This window comes from Staurois parvus, unplaced genomic scaffold (assembly GCF_062004578.1).
Source record: "Staurois parvus isolate SC_StPar_1 unplaced genomic scaffold, SC_StPar_1.0 ptg000934l, whole genome shotgun sequence".
Taxonomy (NCBI): domain Eukaryota; kingdom Metazoa; phylum Chordata; class Amphibia; order Anura; family Ranidae; genus Staurois; species Staurois parvus.
This window is the reverse complement of record NW_028318730.1, coordinates 12,688-30,843: the sequence shown is the minus strand read 5'-3', so window position 1 is coordinate 30,843 and position 18,156 is coordinate 12,688. Positions and strand designations below refer to the sequence as shown.

General features: G+C 40.1%; 1 protein-coding gene across 2 annotated transcripts in view; it reads left to right on the top strand.

Annotated features, from left to right (window-relative positions):
* The window catches only part of SLC26A2 (solute carrier family 26 member 2), a 99,734-nt gene extending 81,830 nt beyond the window's left edge, over positions 1 to 17,904 (top strand). For both annotated transcript variants that reach the window (XM_089656750.1, XM_089656751.1), the window contains one exon: positions 8,834 to 17,904. In XM_089656750.1, coding sequence (XP_089512876.1) covers positions 8,834 to 10,357 — 1,524 coding nt within the window. In that variant the 3' untranslated portion in view covers positions 10,358 to 17,904. The remainder of the gene's footprint in view (positions 1 to 8,833) is intronic.
* The last annotated feature ends 252 nt before the right edge of the window (positions 17,905 to 18,156 follow it).

The window sequence follows — 18,156 nt, the reverse complement described above, 5'->3', positions numbered from 1 at the left end:
AGACTCTTAAAGTAACTTTGTGAATAAATGAATTCTGCCCATTCTGATGAGCAAAGTTCTGACACTTTCTGGTAGTGTCGAAATTTGACTGCCCCTTCTTTCCTAACACTATTGGCCAGTGAATCAGCCTATCATAGAAATGGGCCATTAAGAATGTGAGGGAGGCTGGAGCGAGTTTATTGGAAGTGGTCTCTGGCATTCTGTAAAACTGGAAGTCTAAAGCTAAAGAGCTCGCAGATTGCAGTGTGTAGGAATATCAACCCAACAAGACCTGTCAGTGCTTCTTTTTACAGCAGTACCCTGCTTTTTTTCTAAATATGTTTATTTTCAAAACAGAATAGCAATGAACTAACAACTATAAATGACATGCATATTTTGTTCACATCTCAATATTATAGGGTGTGGCAACTTTCCCGTAGGAGTCTAGTTTTATGACTAGTTTGCTGTAAACAGTTAGATAAATTTTGGAGAGGTATATTAAAGTCATCAAAAACATACCTCTCTACTATATAGTAACTAGGAGAACTTCCAGTATCTGGCAGCTGTTTGCCGGGACCCTAACCCGACCTAAGTGAGTGATCAGCACCCACAATTCAGAGCTGCTAGTGGCCAAGTGGTCTGAAGCTAGGGTTAGGTCATAGGAACTGGAGCTAGAGAACCACAAAATCTCCTTGCTATGCAACAGGGAGAGAGATATTATCACACGCTCTAATACCACGTACCACTCCCCCATGCATTTTCTGATTATTTTTTAAAATTACCCTAAACCATATGTTTAACTTTGCGTTAATTGGTTAGTTACCCTTTACTGACTTTTGCCAAAAACATCATCAAACATTACAGCATCTTCAGCTGCTCTGTTTACATGCTGAACATTGAATGCATGACCCCATAAATACATCAAAAGCTCAGTACATCCTGCCATCTGCAGGACAGAGAGGGGAGAGCAATGAAATGAGCTGCTGAAAAAGTGAGAATTATTTTAAAAAATGTTACTGTACTGAGGGTGCAGTAATGCTTAGGGATGTTTTTGGCAAAAGTCACTAAAGGCCAACTATCCTTTTAAATATATAAACAAGAGCACAGACTCTGTTTGGATTAATAGAGGATCTGTCCATTGATGTCCTGATGATCAGAGCAGAGCGGGTGGATGACAGGTCCTTGTCTGCTCAGTTTATGCAGAGCAGACATGGACAGAGCCCAGAGGATTCTGCTGTCTGCTTACTCCTGACTGTCCTATGATCGAATGCCCCTAGATGGGGATAGATCCCTTTCTTTTTTCTTTTTAGCAGACTGTATCAGATCAGAGGTAGGCAGGTATAAATGGACAGAAAAAATTGAAAGTCAAACCTAATCAGAACAGCTGCGTGAAAGGGGCCTCAGAGTATGACACTGAAATCCAGCATTTTATAACAGTAATGATGCTCCCAAGCACAGCACAGTGGCTAAGTGGTTATCACTTCTACCTGACAGCACTTGGGGTCGCTGGTTTGATTCCCAACCACAGCACTTCCTGCCTGGAGTTTGCATGTTCGTCCTGTGTCTTCTCCCATATTCCAAAGGTATGCTGGTAGGTTAATTGGCTCCTGTCTAAATTGGCAGTATGGACCTTAGATTGTAAGCTCCTTGAGGGCAGGGACTGATGTGAATGTATAATATACTGTATATGTAAAGTGCTACGTAAATTGATGGCACTATATAAGTAATGTAACCTGGAATAAATAAATTAATGTCACACAGTCCATTGATTTAAATAGGTTTTTGACATACAGTACTTGTATTGTTCATCCACCTCTCATTTAAATATTTTCACCAAGAAAGAATTTGTATTAAGTAAAGTTAAAATCAATAAACTTTAAATTCTAATGTCCCAAGGACATTTATAGATTCCATGGCATATTTGAATTTAACCCCTTCACGCCGGCGCCTCTCGGCCCTTCAAGAGTTTCAGAAGCTGGGAGGCGGGACGGGCGGGGCAGGGTTTAGGGGTCATGTGACCGCCAGGATACGTCGTCACGGCGGTGACATGATCAGGAAAGGTCCTGATAGAAAGAGGAGACCAGGACCTTTCCGTGAGTACCGGACATGTGTGCTGGGAACGCGCAGGGCGCACGTTTTCGGCACATATGTCCTTTTTTAATAGAACGCCAATGTGCGGCTGCTCGGTGACGGGAGGCCGCACATTTGTGTGCGGCTGGCGTGAAGAGGTTAAGCCTTTTATCCTAGCTGTATATTTTGGACTGCAGTAGGAAACAGATGATAATGATAACCAGTGCAAAGATACCAAAGGGTGTAACCCCCCCCCCCCAAGATGTATGAACATTATGTGTCAGCAAAAATCCCCTCCCTGAGCACTAATTTGCACTGATACCCCCTAAGCATAAATTACCTTTGCAAGCCAAAATTCCCCTCCTTCCAAAAAAAATTCCCCCTCTTCTTATACAAAACCATAAATCCCCCCCATAAATCCTCAACTCAACACAGATCTTTGCTCCCATCCCCTGTCTCAGCTCAAATCCTCGCCTACTAGCACAAATCCTCTATCCCTCAAATTGCCCCTCTGAGCACAACTCCTCTCCTCCCACAAATCCCCCCAAATCTCTCTCTCCCAGTACAAATCCCCAATTCCTAGCTCAAATTGTTTCATCCCCAGCACACACAAGTGTTTGTTACATCCCCCCCCCCCCCCCCACACCATTATGTCCCCAGTGCAACTCTCCCCTTCCACAAACACACAGACCTCAGATACAGCATGGAAGATGTCTATCAGATGTCCTTCTTGACATCTTGACGTTAGACTTCAGGAGGAGCCTAGGGGAAGCGGACTTAATAGTTTTGACAAGTACCCAGAGGGGACAGATGTCCCACCCGCTACCCACATTCTTTGCTGGGAGGAGATGGGGACGGGTAAACAAACACTGCACAGTCCCGATCTGACAGTCCTGATTCAGAAGAGCTGCAGTGGCAGGAGGGAGTAGCTCCTTCTCCTCTCCAGAGGTGGCTTGTCTCCACCAATGCTCTCTTCTCTCCAGATGTGGCCTGTCTCCTCCAATACTCTCTTCCCCTCTCCATATGTGGCTTGTCTCCTCCAATGCTAAGCTGACTGGAGTAGTAGTGAAGCTGCAACCCCTACTCCTGACAGTTTGTAGGTAGGAACTCTCCATGTGGCGCCTCAAAGGGACCCTCTCCCCCACCTCAAAGGGACCCCAGGGCAGCCATACCGCCTGTCCACCCCTTGTCCCAGCCCTGATGATAACCTAAAACTCCATACAGACAAAATCTATAAACTCAGCACCATTTGACTCATGTGCTAAGCACAAAAACATTGAGCAGACCAAGCCCAACAAAAGCAAACTTCCCTTTTGATCCAGTTTTATTTTTCACACTTTTTTTTTCTAATTAGTTGTGTAAATAGTGTGCGATGATCAGTATTTTACTGTGCAATAGGTGCAATTTAAACAATTTGTTTTTTTATTGTTATTTTTAGTTTCCATTGCAAATATATAGTACTGAATATACAATCTAGATTTTGTTTATCTATTCAGCTAGGCTGTTTTTATTGTCTATTTTATGACTGATCTATTGTATGAAGATCACTTTTAGACAAGACAGCCTTGTTTCATATAGGATCAAGTAAAGAACAAGACAGTTTTGCATTGCTAATACTGTAATCTGGCTAAGTTACTTTGTTATTCTATATATAGCCTGCAAATCATTTAATCAACGCTGCAGCTTCTGGCCTCAGTTATCTTGTATCTGGAATACTCCATTTAAACCCATGGGGCACAATATACTTTGGGAAAACTTCTCTATTATTTGCATGTATATTGCTCTTCTAGTTTAATCTAAAAAGGCCTACAGCTTTTATAATGAAACATTAATTTAAGCACCAATAATATTGGGAATTTTGAAATGGCTTCTTTTCTATGAGGAGCATTGTAGGAGGCCACCCCAGGAAAGAGATTATAATAAAAAAAAAAAAGCAATTGGCTGGCTAGAGATTTAGGACCCATGTCTAATTAATTCAGCAATGCTTTTTGTATTTACAGATAGTTTGTTTTAGTGAGAATATTCATCAACTCTTGTCTCTGCCCCACATAATAGGAAAACATATTTAGTGTTAATTACTTCCTAATTAGACCATTTTAGTCAAAACAACCCAACAGTCCACCTACGCTGTTTTTCAGAATTTCAATCTGGATTTAATGTAGTAATAATTACCAGGCAACCTACAGTTTGAATAGTTACAAAGACAGTACTTTGTTATGCACAAAAGGGGCATAACATAACATCAAGGGAAAAAATGAGGTTCACATAATGGATTAGAGCAGTGGTCTCCAAATTGCGGCCCGGGGGCCGGATGTGGCCCTTTGCTTGCCCTTATCTGGCCCTTGGGGACCTATTCCCCCCTATTGATACCATCAATGGGGCACTATTCATGGTATTAACCTCTCTAGCGGTATGATTATGTCAGTATTTCTGTGCTCAAAGCGGTACATTTTTTTGCATGGAAATATGTATTTTTTTATTGTAGGCCTGTAATTTTTAGGAATAACTCACTGAAATCTGTCTGAACAAGAGTCTAGTAAACATCCCGGGTATGATAAAATTTGAAACACGAAATCATAAATTATAATTTAATAAATAATCATAAAAAATAATAATATAATAATAATAAATTTAATTCAATAATATAATCAAACCAAAAACACTGAAATTTGAAATATAGCGCCAAGTTCGCACATCACTGAGCAAAGTCACAAAATCGTTTTCAGTGTCTGATGACAAATTTCCCCACGAATCATTATCACTCAATTCTGCAAGTAGTTCTAATTTACTATCGCTGTTCTCTAGCTGGTCTAAAACTGCTTTTGACCTAAAGGGACGCTTTTTGGACACCATGGACGTTTCTCAGTTTCCAGGCAGAAAGAACAGTAAAAATGCAGGCAGGGCACAGGACAAAGCAGTAGGGACAAAATGTACGTGAGATGGTTTGGTACAGTAATGTTTTACTATGTGATTTTAGTGATTTTAGTGAATGTCACTTTTGGTCATTTTCAAATTTCCCGCCGTTCCGTCCCCCGTACGTCCCGACGCTCGCAGGGGATGGAACCCAGAAGACAGATGCCGGCATCTGACGGATTACATTGCCAGGGACACTGCAGGAGGGACATTGCGGGAACGCAGGAGAAGGTAAGTGATCGAGGGATCGCAGAGCAGTGCCGCATGGTAAGCCCGAGTGTAGCTTGGGGTTACTGCTTGTGGTACTGAAACTTTACCCCGAGCTACACTCGGGAATACCGCCAGGGAGGTTAATATCAAGAATGGGGCACTATTCTCCCATTACAATCAATGATGGCATAATGATGATGAGACACTTTCTACTCTCGTTGGCCACAGTCTGGCCCCCAAAAGCCTGAAGAACAGTAAACTAGCCCTTTGCTTCGAAAGTTTGGAGACCCCTGGATTAGAGGATATAAGAGGTATACACATGACAATTTAATTTAATTTCCAAGAATTTCCAAACATAATAACACACCCACATCCGATACAGTGGCACATACTTTGTATACTTGAGAGGTTTCATTTCTTTATGTAAAAAACATATCACCTATTGCAAAAGTATTTTTGGGATATCTATATGCAGGTCACCTTATCCATGAGGGTAAAGTGATAGTGTCTCTTTAAGGGCTTCCCCTTACCCCCTTACACTTACCTTACCAATGTTTCCTTGCTGCTTCTTCATCTGTCACAGCCAGTGACACTAGTAGGCACTTCTGGGTATGGGGGAGTATGTAACCTTCTCCCCTGCAACTGGCACATGACTGAGTAAATGACTTCACCTCTCCCCCTGGTCCCCACACTGCTCATCTCAGTGTCAGGTGTGATGCAGGAAAGAGAATCGAGGAAACACAGGCAAGGTGAGTATACACATGCAACAGCCCTTGCCACTGCTCTGAAAAGTGATCTGCAGTTGAATCACTTTCTAACCCTGAAAAGGCCAACTGCTGAAAGCCAGCTTTTTCTCCTCTTCCCTCCGCAGGCATTCAGCAGATGCAGGAGGAAAATGTTCATTATGCTATTCAAAATTAAAAAAATCTAAATTCTGAACCATTTTATTTCATTGTGGCAAACTGGTTACCAAATCACTTAAGTGGCCCTCGCTCTTCAAAGGGTTGACACCCCTGCTCTTAAGTCTGCAACTGTGACTGCATTAAACCTGGCCCTGACCACTTCTTAATTATACATTTGTTAGGAGTGAAATTTTGTGATATTATTAGTAATTAATCTGTTTTTAAACTTTGCACACAGTTGCACTTCGCTGCCCAAGGAAACAAATACACAGCTCTATAAACTTGTTGCAGAAAGTTTGCTGAAGGCAACACAGTCTGATATGCGACTAATCATGCCACTAATATGCTTGATAAATATCCCTTTATATATTTTCTTAAAGCAGAGGACCCTTAGGATGAGATTATGGCAATTGTATTTTTTATGTTCAATATTTGTGCTAATGTTCATTTAATCAATATTTTTAATAAAAATACACCAAAATTAATTTTAATGCACACAAACGCAATATAATTTAAATTTTTGTCAAGTAAGTAGGTACATAATATACTAAATCTCAAGATTGCTTGAAGTTACAATACTCAAAATTGTTCATAGGCAGCACTTTAACCTTTATTGCTCATCAATTTAGAGTTAACCATAAATTATCACCCTGCAATTATAATTCTCACTTTGTTGTGTGCAGCGCCCAAAGTACACTCTGCATTTGTGTTCACATGGGGGGGTGTGGCTTTTAAAAAATTTTTGGGTCTTCTATTTTTAACTTTTAATTGTTAATTTTTGTAAACTTTTTTTTTTACCAACCTCATTGCTATTATAAAAGGGTTAACAAGCCCCCTGTGTGGTAGCATATCACAGGTGACAGGTTTTCTTTAAGGAGACACCAAGAGTCTCTTAAATCCTTAAAGTGGTTCTATAGGCAGAACGTTGTTATACCTTAATGCATTCTATGCATTAAGGTAAAAAAACCTTCTGGGTGCAGCTCCCTCCACCCCCCTCTTTTACTTACCTGAGCCCCACCTCGATTCAGTGATTTGCATGAGAGCAGCAGCTTTCCGGAGTGTCTCTCTCCTCATTGGCTCACACAACAGTGGGAACCATTGGCTCCTGCTGCTGCCAATCACAGCCAGTAACCTAGTCGGGAGAGAGCGGGGGCAGGGCCAAGCTGTCCATTCACAGGAGCTTGGCCCTGCTTGAGTGCCCCCATAGCAAGAGGCTTTCTATTGGGGGCATTCAGCAGAGAAAAGGAGCTAGGACTGCTGGTGGGGGACCCCCAAAAAAAGAAGATTGGGGCTGCTCTGCACAAAACCAATACACAGAGCAGGTAAATATGAAATGCTTGTTATTTAGAAAAAAAGGCAACCTTTAGAATCAATTTAACCTCCCTAGCAGTATTCCCAAATGTAGCTCGGGGTAAAGTTTCAGCACCACAAGCAGTAACCCCGAGCTACACTCGGGAATACCTGCAGCGCTGCTCCCGGATCTCTTCTTCGCTTACCTTGTCCTGCGCTCCCGTGATGTCCCTCCTGCAGTGTCCCCTGCAATGTCCTCCGGCGGATGCCGGCATCTGTGTTCTGGGTTCCGTTACCTGCGACGTCGGGACATACGGGAGACGGAACTGGCGGGAAATTTGAAAGTTGTAAAAGTGACATTCACTAAATTCACTAAAATCACATAGTAAAAATTTACTGTATCAAAGCATTTCACACACATTTTGTCCCGAGTGCTTTGTCCTGTGCCCTGCCTGCATTTTTACTGTTCTTTCTGCCTGGAAACTGAGAAATGTCCATGGCGTCCAAAAAGCATTGCTTTAGGTCAAAAGCGGGTTTAGACCAGCTAGAGAACAGTGATAGTAAATGAGAACCACTTGCAGAATTGAGTGATAATGATTTGTGGGGAAATTCATCATCAGACACTGAAAACGATTTTGCGACTTTGCTCAGTGATGTGCAAACTTGGCACTATATTTCAAATTTCAGTGTTTTTGGTTTGATTCTATTATTTCATTAAATGTATTATTATTATATTATTATTTTTTATAATTATTTATTAAATTATAATTTATGATTTCGTGTTTAAAATTTTAACATACCCAGGATGTTTACTAGACTCTTGTTCGGACACATTTCAGTGAGTTATTCCTAAAATTTACAGGCCTACAATAAAAAAATACATAATTTCATGCAAAAAAATGTACCACTTTGAGCACAGAAATATGAACATAATCAGACCGCTAGGGAGGTTAATGTCTCCCATGTACTCTGACTAAGCATAGCTAGCAGAAACTGTGCTTGGTCTGCTGTTTTCCCAGCTTCCAGGATTTGATAGCTTTGAATCCTGTGAAATAATAGCACAAAATGTGCTTACCAGAAATACACTGTGTTTTTCCTTTAAGCTGCTGATTTTTCTTCTCCCATTGTTTTTCTTTCTTTCTTTTTTAATTTTATTAACAAGACTTGAAAGTCCTGGATCCCAAAAAAAGCTTTCTGCTAAAACATATGTTTCATAAATGAAAGCTCTCCCATGCTCATTTATTCTTCCAAGAGCCCAAAGTAGTCATACTTTCCTGTTATAATGAATGTTGTCAATATGCAAAGATGAAATTCACTGTTGGGCAGAAAATCAATAATATAAGCTGTTCAATGGCATAATTATGATTGCAGTTTTTTGCTTATATCTGATAAATATTAATAACACTCCATCAATGTTGTTATTACTCTGAATTCTGATTATTAATAATGTGCCTTTTTCTAAATTTCAGGTACTAATGGGAATCTTTCAAGTGGGATTTGTTTCCGTGTACCTGTCGGATTCTTTGCTTAGTGGATTTGCAACAGGTGCATCATTCACAATCCTTACATCTCAAGTAAAATATCTTTTAGGCTTAACTATACCACGTGCCAATGGAATCGGCTCCTCTATCTATACTTGGATTTATATCTTCCAGAACATTCACCTGACCAACATTTGTGATCTTGTTACTAGCATTTTGTGCCTTTTAGTTCTAATCCCAACCAAAGAACTTAATGAATGCTGTAAATCCAGGCTCAAGGCTCCAATCCCTGTTGAACTCTTTGTCATTGTTGGGGCGACTCTTGCCTCTCACTTTGGTCATCTAAAAGAAAACTATGGCTCAAGCATTGCAGGGGAGATCCCTACTGGATTTCTAATGCCAAAGCCACCAGAATGGCACCTTATACCCAGTGTTGCATTAGGGGCTTTGTCCATTGCAATAATAGGATTTGCAATCACAGTCTCCCTCTCTGAGATGTTTGCTAAGAAACATGGGTATGAGGTGAAAGCCAATCAGGAAATGTATGCTATTGGATTCTGCAATATCATCCCATCATTTTTCCATTGCTTTACCACAAGTGCTGCCCTTGCAAAAACACTAGTTAAAGAGTCTACTGGCTGCAAAACTCAAGTCTCAGGAATCATGACCTCTCTGGTTATTCTGCTTGTGCTCTTGGTAATAGCTCCTCTTTTCTATTCACTTCAGAAATGCGTTTTGGGGGTTATAACCATAGTGAATTTAAGAGGTGCCCTCGGTAAATTTTTAGATTTGCCCAAGATGTGGAAAGTAAATAAAGTGGACACGGTCATCTGGTTCGTTACCATGTTTTCATCTGCAGTAATTAGCACTGAGCTTGGACTTTTGATTGGCATTGCATTTTCTATGATTTGCGTCATTGTAAGATCTCAAACACCTGCATCATCTTTGTTAGGTAGGGTGGAAGCTTCTGAAGTTTATGAGTCTATGACTGTCTACAAGGATCTCAACAAAACCAAAGGTATCCAAGTGTTTCGATTTGAAGCCCCTTTGTATTATGTGAACAAACAATCTTTTAAATCAACACTGTATAAACATGTTGGAGTGGACCCGGTTTTGGTGGCTTCAGCAGAAAAGAAAGCAGCAAAGAAGAAAGAGAAGCTAAAGAAGCAGGAAGACATTTTGGGAAACAGCCCTGCTGAGGTGGAAACTTTTTTTCATCTCTACCAGGAGCAAATGCCCCTGCATTCCCTAGTTATTGATTGCAGTGCAATTCAGTTTATAGACACAGCAGGTCTAACTACCTTGAAAGAGGTCTTAAAAGATTATAATGGCATCGGAGTTCGTGTTTTACTGGCCCAATGCAATATGTCTGTGAGGAATTCACTTAGGAATGGTGACTATTTTAAAAAGGAAGAAAGTACCATGGTATTTTATAGCATCCATCAGGCTGTGCAGTTTGCACTATATGCACAGGAGCAAATAGATGCTTGTGTCAACGGGTCTACTGTTTAATTGCACATCTACATTAAAGTTCCAGCAGGGGGTGCTGTATGTTCAATTATGCACTACAAAAGTGGGCAGTGAATACAGCACACACACAAACTAAGGCAAAGCACAATCACATTTAAACTGGATGTGTTATATATGTTTTTTTTCTACAAAGAATAACAAGCATTGCTGTTCTCAACAAAAATAATTAACAAAGAAATTCCAACCATGACTTTCTACCACTTTTTTTTTTAAATTAATTTCACAGTATATAAATTAAAGTGGAACACAGACAGCAATTACAACTGGGACAGAGGCTATACCCTACCTCATATTGTACAAATTAAGAAACAATAACTGGCTAGAGTTCCACTATAATTACAGCTCATTCTTTGTCATCTGGGTATGTTTAACAGCACCTTGTCATACTTAGCTATGGTACATCAGTGGAGATCAGCCGCTCAGTGGGCAGTTGAAGGACTTATACATGCACCTGAGTTCTGATCTTCAAGTCCTGCTTTCACCACTGATGAGGCATCTAGAGGCCTCTGCTCATGTTTGTTACACATTTTGCAGACATCCAGAAACCCCTACTAAAAAAACATAATCAGAAGTCACTACTCTTAGCAACCATATAGGAATGTATTTATTGCATGTCATTGGATCACATGAGGTCAAAGACATAGCTGTAGAACCTAAAACACATTATGCATACATTCCTTGATATGACAAGCATTCTGCATTGTCTGATCCTTTAGGATGTATGTCACTTACAAGACATGGGCATTATTGTCAATTAATTTACAAGCTAATGCACATTTGGGAGAACAAATTACAGATTGTTTAGTTATTTAGTCTTTAAAGTGTTACTAAACCCACAACAGTAAAATCAGTCTGTATATGCAGTAAAGCATGCTTGTTATACTCACTGTGGAGCCTAAGAGGGTAATCCTGTGCATTGTGTAAAAACGCTGTTTGATCCTGACTTCTCTAATCCTCCCTTTCTTCTAGTGTCCCCCTCTTATCTCCTGATAAGACATATGATGTGGAGTCACACTGCAGAGGCTCATTTTGGCGTGTATTGCTAGAGAGGTTTTTTTTTTTCTTGGTAGAGTGCATGTGATCAGCATAGAGCCAATCAGCACTGTCCAGACAGAGGTCAGGGGTCCTGCATCTTCCTAAGGCAGAATGAAAACACCTCCTACAAGCTTTAACATGTGCTCTGCTGGACACTGGTAGAAGTCACAAGACTGCTCTAACTGCTGATGGGAAAAGGTATTTAGCAGTTTATATTTACTAAAATAATTGCACTTCCATGTTCTGTGTACTGTGGGAGACCAGATATAGTGAATGCAGGGTTCTGGCTTTAGTAACACTTAAAAAAATGGCTCATTTACTAAAGGCAAATAGGCTGTTCACTACGGGATTGTGATGAAAATTCACTTTGCAAAAAATGTTTGCTTGCACAGGATTGGATGATGGAAGGCAGCATAGATTCACCTCATTCACTAAATTAAGGGAGGATTCTCTTGTAAAGTGAAAATGCCCTTGCACAGTGAAAATTCCTATTTACTTTTAGCAGATCAACCCTGTTATTTCATGGTTTTGTGGCTAGTTTTGGACTACAAATTTGTGATATTATGCCAGTGTGTGGGTGAAATATTCAGCGGGGGGATTTACCAAACTGACGCAGACAGAATCAGGAGATGTACTTGGCAACCAATCAGCATCAATCTTCAGCTTGTTCAGTTGAGGCTCAAAAATAAAAGAATCTGACTGGTTGCCAAGAATATCTGTTTCATATTCTGGCTACTCAAATTTTGATAAATTCCCGTAAGTAATGCATCACCATTTTGCTATGACTGTTTACTCAGGACTGTTCAAGGTATATATTCGTTAAGATATTATTTTATATGCACTTATTTTATTTTCCATTAATTTAAATTATTTATATATGTCATGGGGATAAAAGTCGATGGGCTCAATTCAAAAAGTTTAATACAAAGATAGAACTTGTATATTTAAATGTTACTTAAGGTAAAATTTGTATTTTATTAAAATAATAAACATGTTATACTCACTTGCTCTGTGCAATGCTGTTGCACAGAGTGGCCCCAACCTCCTATTCTAAGGTCCCTCATGAGTGATCTTGGCTCCTCCTTTCTTCGTGTACCTCCATAGCAAGCCTCTTGCGTACATGCTCGCTCCAAAGCTGTGTGTGTGTCTATGGAGTCGTGCTTCATGCACACACTTAGCCCTACTCCCCGCATCGTCCTCACTGCATTTGATTGACAGAAGCAGGAGACAATGGCTCCTACTGCTGCCGAGTCCTTACGTGAAGAGGAATAGAGGGGAGAATAGATGCAACCATGCACAGCACTGGATCTCTTCTCCCCTCTCTTCCCCTTCATGCAGGGAATGCATTAAGGTAAAAAAACTTTTTGGATTTAGAACTACTTTAACCATCTGTAATTTAAAAAAAAAATCATTGAACTAAGCCAACTGGTTTATCTGTTTGTCAAAACAGTTACTTTCAAGGCATACCTTGAACAGTAACTGACAGTTGCCAGAGTGCTTATGCTAGCTTTTAACTGAACTGTCAATTCAACAAATGGCTGGTGTCATAGTAGATCACATGTGCTACATCATGGCAACTGCAGGTCAAGCAAAAGTTAAAGTGGAACTTTAACCTAGAAAAATCATTTGGCAAACAGGCAGGATTTTTAATGCAGAAGAGACATGTCTCTCCTGCAAAAAAGTTACTAACTCGCCTACATGTCCGCTACACTCGAGTTGCGCACTCACAGCTCAATGTACAAATTTCGGCGATGGCGAGATGAATGAACTCCTGTGCATGTGCGGGAGTGACGTCATTGTGGCCATACTGGAGAGCATGGCTGAAGATCAAAACCAAGAATCTGATTAAGCCAAAGATGACAGAGGCTGGTGGGGAGCTGCGGAACACCTAGAGATAAAGTGAGTATAGTTCCGCTTTAAGATGGCAGCTTTCTTGGTTGTAAATGATAGGAGGGGTTAGTTCCAGTTTATCCTAAAATAACTGTCCCTTTTTCAAAATAGGTATCCTTATTCTGGTTTGTGAACTTTTCTGAATTTAGCGTAATGTACAGTACACTGTTCTATGGTGTGAAAAAAGTGATAATAGAAAGGTGGTAAACTTCTTAATTAAACATATAAATACAGAGACTACTCATACTGTGTAACACCATCCCAACATCATTTGTATGTCTACAGGTACGGAAACAAAATCCTATTCATAAACTACAAACTAGTGATGAACCAATACCATTTTTAACACTGAGTATGAGTACCAATACTTTTTTTAAAGTACTCAGCGATACCAATTACCAATACCTATTGCAGGCACAGCCCCACTGCATGGGAAAACATTTTTTTTTTCCGGAATTCTTCTTTAAGGTAATGAATGAGCCAGGATTTTCAGAGGAGGATATAGAAGCATCAAAGTGCAGGGCACATGAAAGTTGTTACATAGATGTGTAAAAATGTGCTGTTTGATGACATATGTGCAGTGCAGGCTATGTGTAATCTTATGAGGACCCCCCCCCCCATCCAGTGTGCTGATCACTTCTCGCCAGGAGTCAGGAAGGGATCTCCATCCCTAATTGGTGTAAATCAGTGGACAGTGATGTCCCAGCATTACACTATATGGATTACCCGCTCAGAGTTCTAGAAGCAGGTCATGCAGGTTAGAGGGAAGGGGGTATCACTGCTGTCCACATCAGTTGTCCACACACAGGATCTGCCTCCTCCTCCTTCTCCAGGTTTTGTTTTTTCTTGTACCTGGCTCACCCTCCAGCCGGGTGTGTGACAGCAGGGAGCCTTGCACAGTCACTGTGACAGCAAGGTATATCTGGAGACTTTACTGGCCCTCTCCCCATTGTAGCACCCTGTCTGTGATGCCTTTTTCTGGCACTGGCGCTGGCCCTGGCGGAAGGGGAGAAGGAGGCAGGAAAGGAAAGGAAGAGGAGGCTGACAGCTGAAATGTTATCGGTTGTTAAGGATGGGGCGGCCCAAGTCCTTAACAACCGATGAATGCTGGAATCCCAGTGACAGCTGAAAGAAGCAAACCTTAAGATATCAGTTTTTGGTATCGGTGAGTTGCACAACTACGATACTCGTGCAAATGCAGAGTATCGACACTAATACCGATATCGGTATTAGTGCAACCCTACTACAAACAGTAGATAGCTTGCCACAATCAAACTCATTCAGCACATTGTACATTTAAATAATTAATCTGTATGGTTTTTTTATTAGTAAATGAGAATTAACAACTTTTTAAACAATTGACTTGAGAATTTTTGTAGTCTGCCATTAGATTTAGGACTATATTATCCAGTCCTAATGAACTGTTATAGTTCAACTAAATGAGACACATATGACCATTTGGAACTCATGCCTCACTCCATGGTTATACATCTCAGAGCCAAGACAGAAATCACCAATTAACATACATATTCAACTGATGAGCACTTAGTGTTTTCTAATATCTACAGATGACTGTTGCTTCTTCCAATTAAATGGGATCACCCTTCTACCTAAGAGACAGAGATGACTGGGATGACCCACTTTGGTTTAATTTGCCAGCTCCAGCAGCAGGTTATATTTCCTTTCTTTTCACCCCCTTAGCTGCTCCATTTGATTTCCAGGAAAATGAGAGTAAGCCCTTTGTAAGCTCAAGCAGTGAGCTTGCAGAGGAATGAGAACTGTCTCACCTCCTCTGTGTGGCAGCATGGGTGTCTGTCTGAGTGACCAACCAACATGCACCAGTGATGTCATGTGACAGAAAAGAGAGTTAGTCACATGCTCTTCATACCTATACTGGGCATTTCTGTTAACTCCCCACAGCCGAACCCAGTGAGGTTGGGGGAGAATGTGGTGTAGTATAAGTAGCTGGTGGGACCAACATTAGAGTCAACCTGCCCTGCAAGGGCATAGCACATATTCACTTTAAATTGCTTTCTACTCAAGATAATGTTTTTCCTTGAATACCCAATTCTAAAATGCTATACATTGTTATTAAATTCATGCATGTACACTTTACATTGTGAAAGCAGGCAGATCTCCAATTGGCTATGCTAAATTTATAAAAACTGTAGTCTCTATCTACACACACATTCTTTCAAGCAGAATGTATCAAACAATGCTTGAATAAATAAAAATGACTCCCTTTTTGGTAAAATTGTTAACTTGTAAGGGCTACTGATACAAAGCCTTGCAGTTTTGAGAACTGAAGGACCACAAGAGCTGGCCATACACTATATATATTCACTTAGTGGGTGACCCCATCAAAGAAGTCAGGTTGAAAGTTGTTGGCCGAACATCAGCTACATCCAATAACATTCAGTCGCCATTTGGGTATTTTGACAACCAGAATACAATAAGAACAGCAGGAGGTTCATCCATCTGCGCTGTATTGCACAGATGGAGGCACCGGTTAGATTATTTTTTGGTTCATTCTGCAGGCCGGATGAAAAAAAAATCTACCAGTGTATGTCCAGCTTTAGATTTGTATACGCATACTGTAGCAGCGTACTTGGCGATTACATTTCTGTATCGGAAAATCATCAGTTAACAGTATGTACAATCATTGTAATACAAGAAAAAGTGGCGTTTTCTCTCTGTACTTCATCAGGCTCAGGACCTGAATCAAACCGCAAGAAGAGATGGAATGCTTGTGACATAATGTGGACCATAAAATGGCAAATTAGACCCAAAAAACTAACCTGATCTGGTGACTTTGGGTTACAGAGAATGTAAAACAAAAAGAAAAAATGTAAAAGTAGATCAAAAGGGCTAAATACCTTACTTTAATGGAGAAAACACTTACAGTTGCCCTTCAATGCTGACTACGTCTGCAGGCCTATGAATGTGGTCTCTTGATTTCTGCTTAAGGGATGTATCAGCCAGTTTTAACTCTAATTCACCTCTTTAACAGAAAGCATATGATCAGGTACCTAGACTTTTAGTTTTTGACCAGCACTGTAAGGATCCTGAAGCTGCAGGTACAAAGGTAGGTATTTCAGCCTATCTATTTTCAATTCCAGTAAGAATGTTAATATAGCTTCAAATCAACATTTTCAAAAAAGGTCTACTTTAAAACAAATGTGTGGTGCCTATGTGGAACATTTTCCAGGAGGCCGGCCAGGCTATAATGATTATACCTGTATAGTTAATATCAGGGGCGGACTGACAACTCATGGGGCCCCCGGGCAATAGGGGATCATGGGGCCCCTGTGTCCTCACCCACACCCAAAAAAGCCTATGACAAAGCCAATGAAAGGTACCAGGGGCATCTCATGGGACCCCTACTGACCCCGGGCCCTCGGGCAGTGCCCGAGTGCTCGAATGGTCAGTCCGCCCCTGGTTATATAAATATAAGGTTGCTTATTAGGAGACAAATTGACCTGAGGCCATTCACCACCATACATGACAAAGGGGAGGGGAAGAGCTTTAGCTCCAAGGAGACCTGTCCAGGATGCATCCTGATAAGTCATCACCTCTGCTCATTCTGCTCTCTCTCCCTATTGCATGTTTGCTGTTAGCACATGTGGAGGAGAGCCTGATTGGCTTCTAGTACTGCCCCTCCCTCTCCTAATCTGAATGCTTCTACACAGGGAATGAAAGGAGACTAATGTCAAAACAGATTCAGGTACCTAAGTTAAATATATGAAATAACATGTTTCCTTTTTTAAGGGTTTACTTGTGCAAGTGCCTTAATGTGGAATTCAAACATGCCGACTGAATTCAGTGTGATTATATGAACCTTTACATAAACAAATTTGCTATACAGTGTCCCTGAGAACTAGAAATTGTACCTCTGAGAATTTACATGTATTCATACATAAGCTGCCTTTGCTGAATTCCTTTTATAAAATACCAGTTCTTTGGTTTTCTTTGGCTTCAATAATTTCTGATTTGCTCACCTATAAAAAGCATGCAGAATGTGTTATAGCATAATTATTTTGGGTCAGTAACTCAGAAAGTATGGAAGCCATCGGATCAATGTGACATCCAGGACACCAGCGTTTTAATAAGTTTAACAAAACTTTTTATGGAATAAATATTTTATATTATTCATAGATTTGTATAAGGCTACAATATTGAAATAGTTTGATGAAATGGTAAATTATTATGTAAAAGCTCCTCTGAAATTGATTGTGCTATCTATATTTAACACAGATAAATTTGATTTAGTATTGTTTTTTTTTTTATAACTAGGTCAGTGACTGTGAGCTTGTCAATTGTATTTCAGTCATGATAAACTATAGCAATACAAATAATATTTTCCACAAATATAACTCTAGACAGCAAGATTCAGATGCATTTGTTCAGACTAACAGCCAAGCTATATTATCATTATATATTTTTTTAGGACAAAAAATTTAGTTTTGTAAATTATATGTTTTCTTATAGCTTACATGTTACATGCAGAATTACTTGTTTTGATGTGTAGCACTGCAATAAATTTTTGTTTTATTACAGTTGTCATTTCATGCGTGCCTTTAAAGGAATAAAAGATGTTATATGTATATCGTTTTGGTGTATGAATTTCTTTTTATTATGGGATATTAAAGAACTGAAGTCTTTACAAAGTCAATTCATCCAAAGCTAATATTTCAGTTTTATTAGATGCTGTAAAGCAGGCATGTCAAACTCAGATGCAATAGTGTGCTGAATTAAAAGGGTAAAATCTTTAAGGTGGTCACACTGTCTAATGTGGGCCACATTATGTCTACTGAAGGCTGCAGCTACTTCCTTCACATTCCAGGAAAGTGAATATG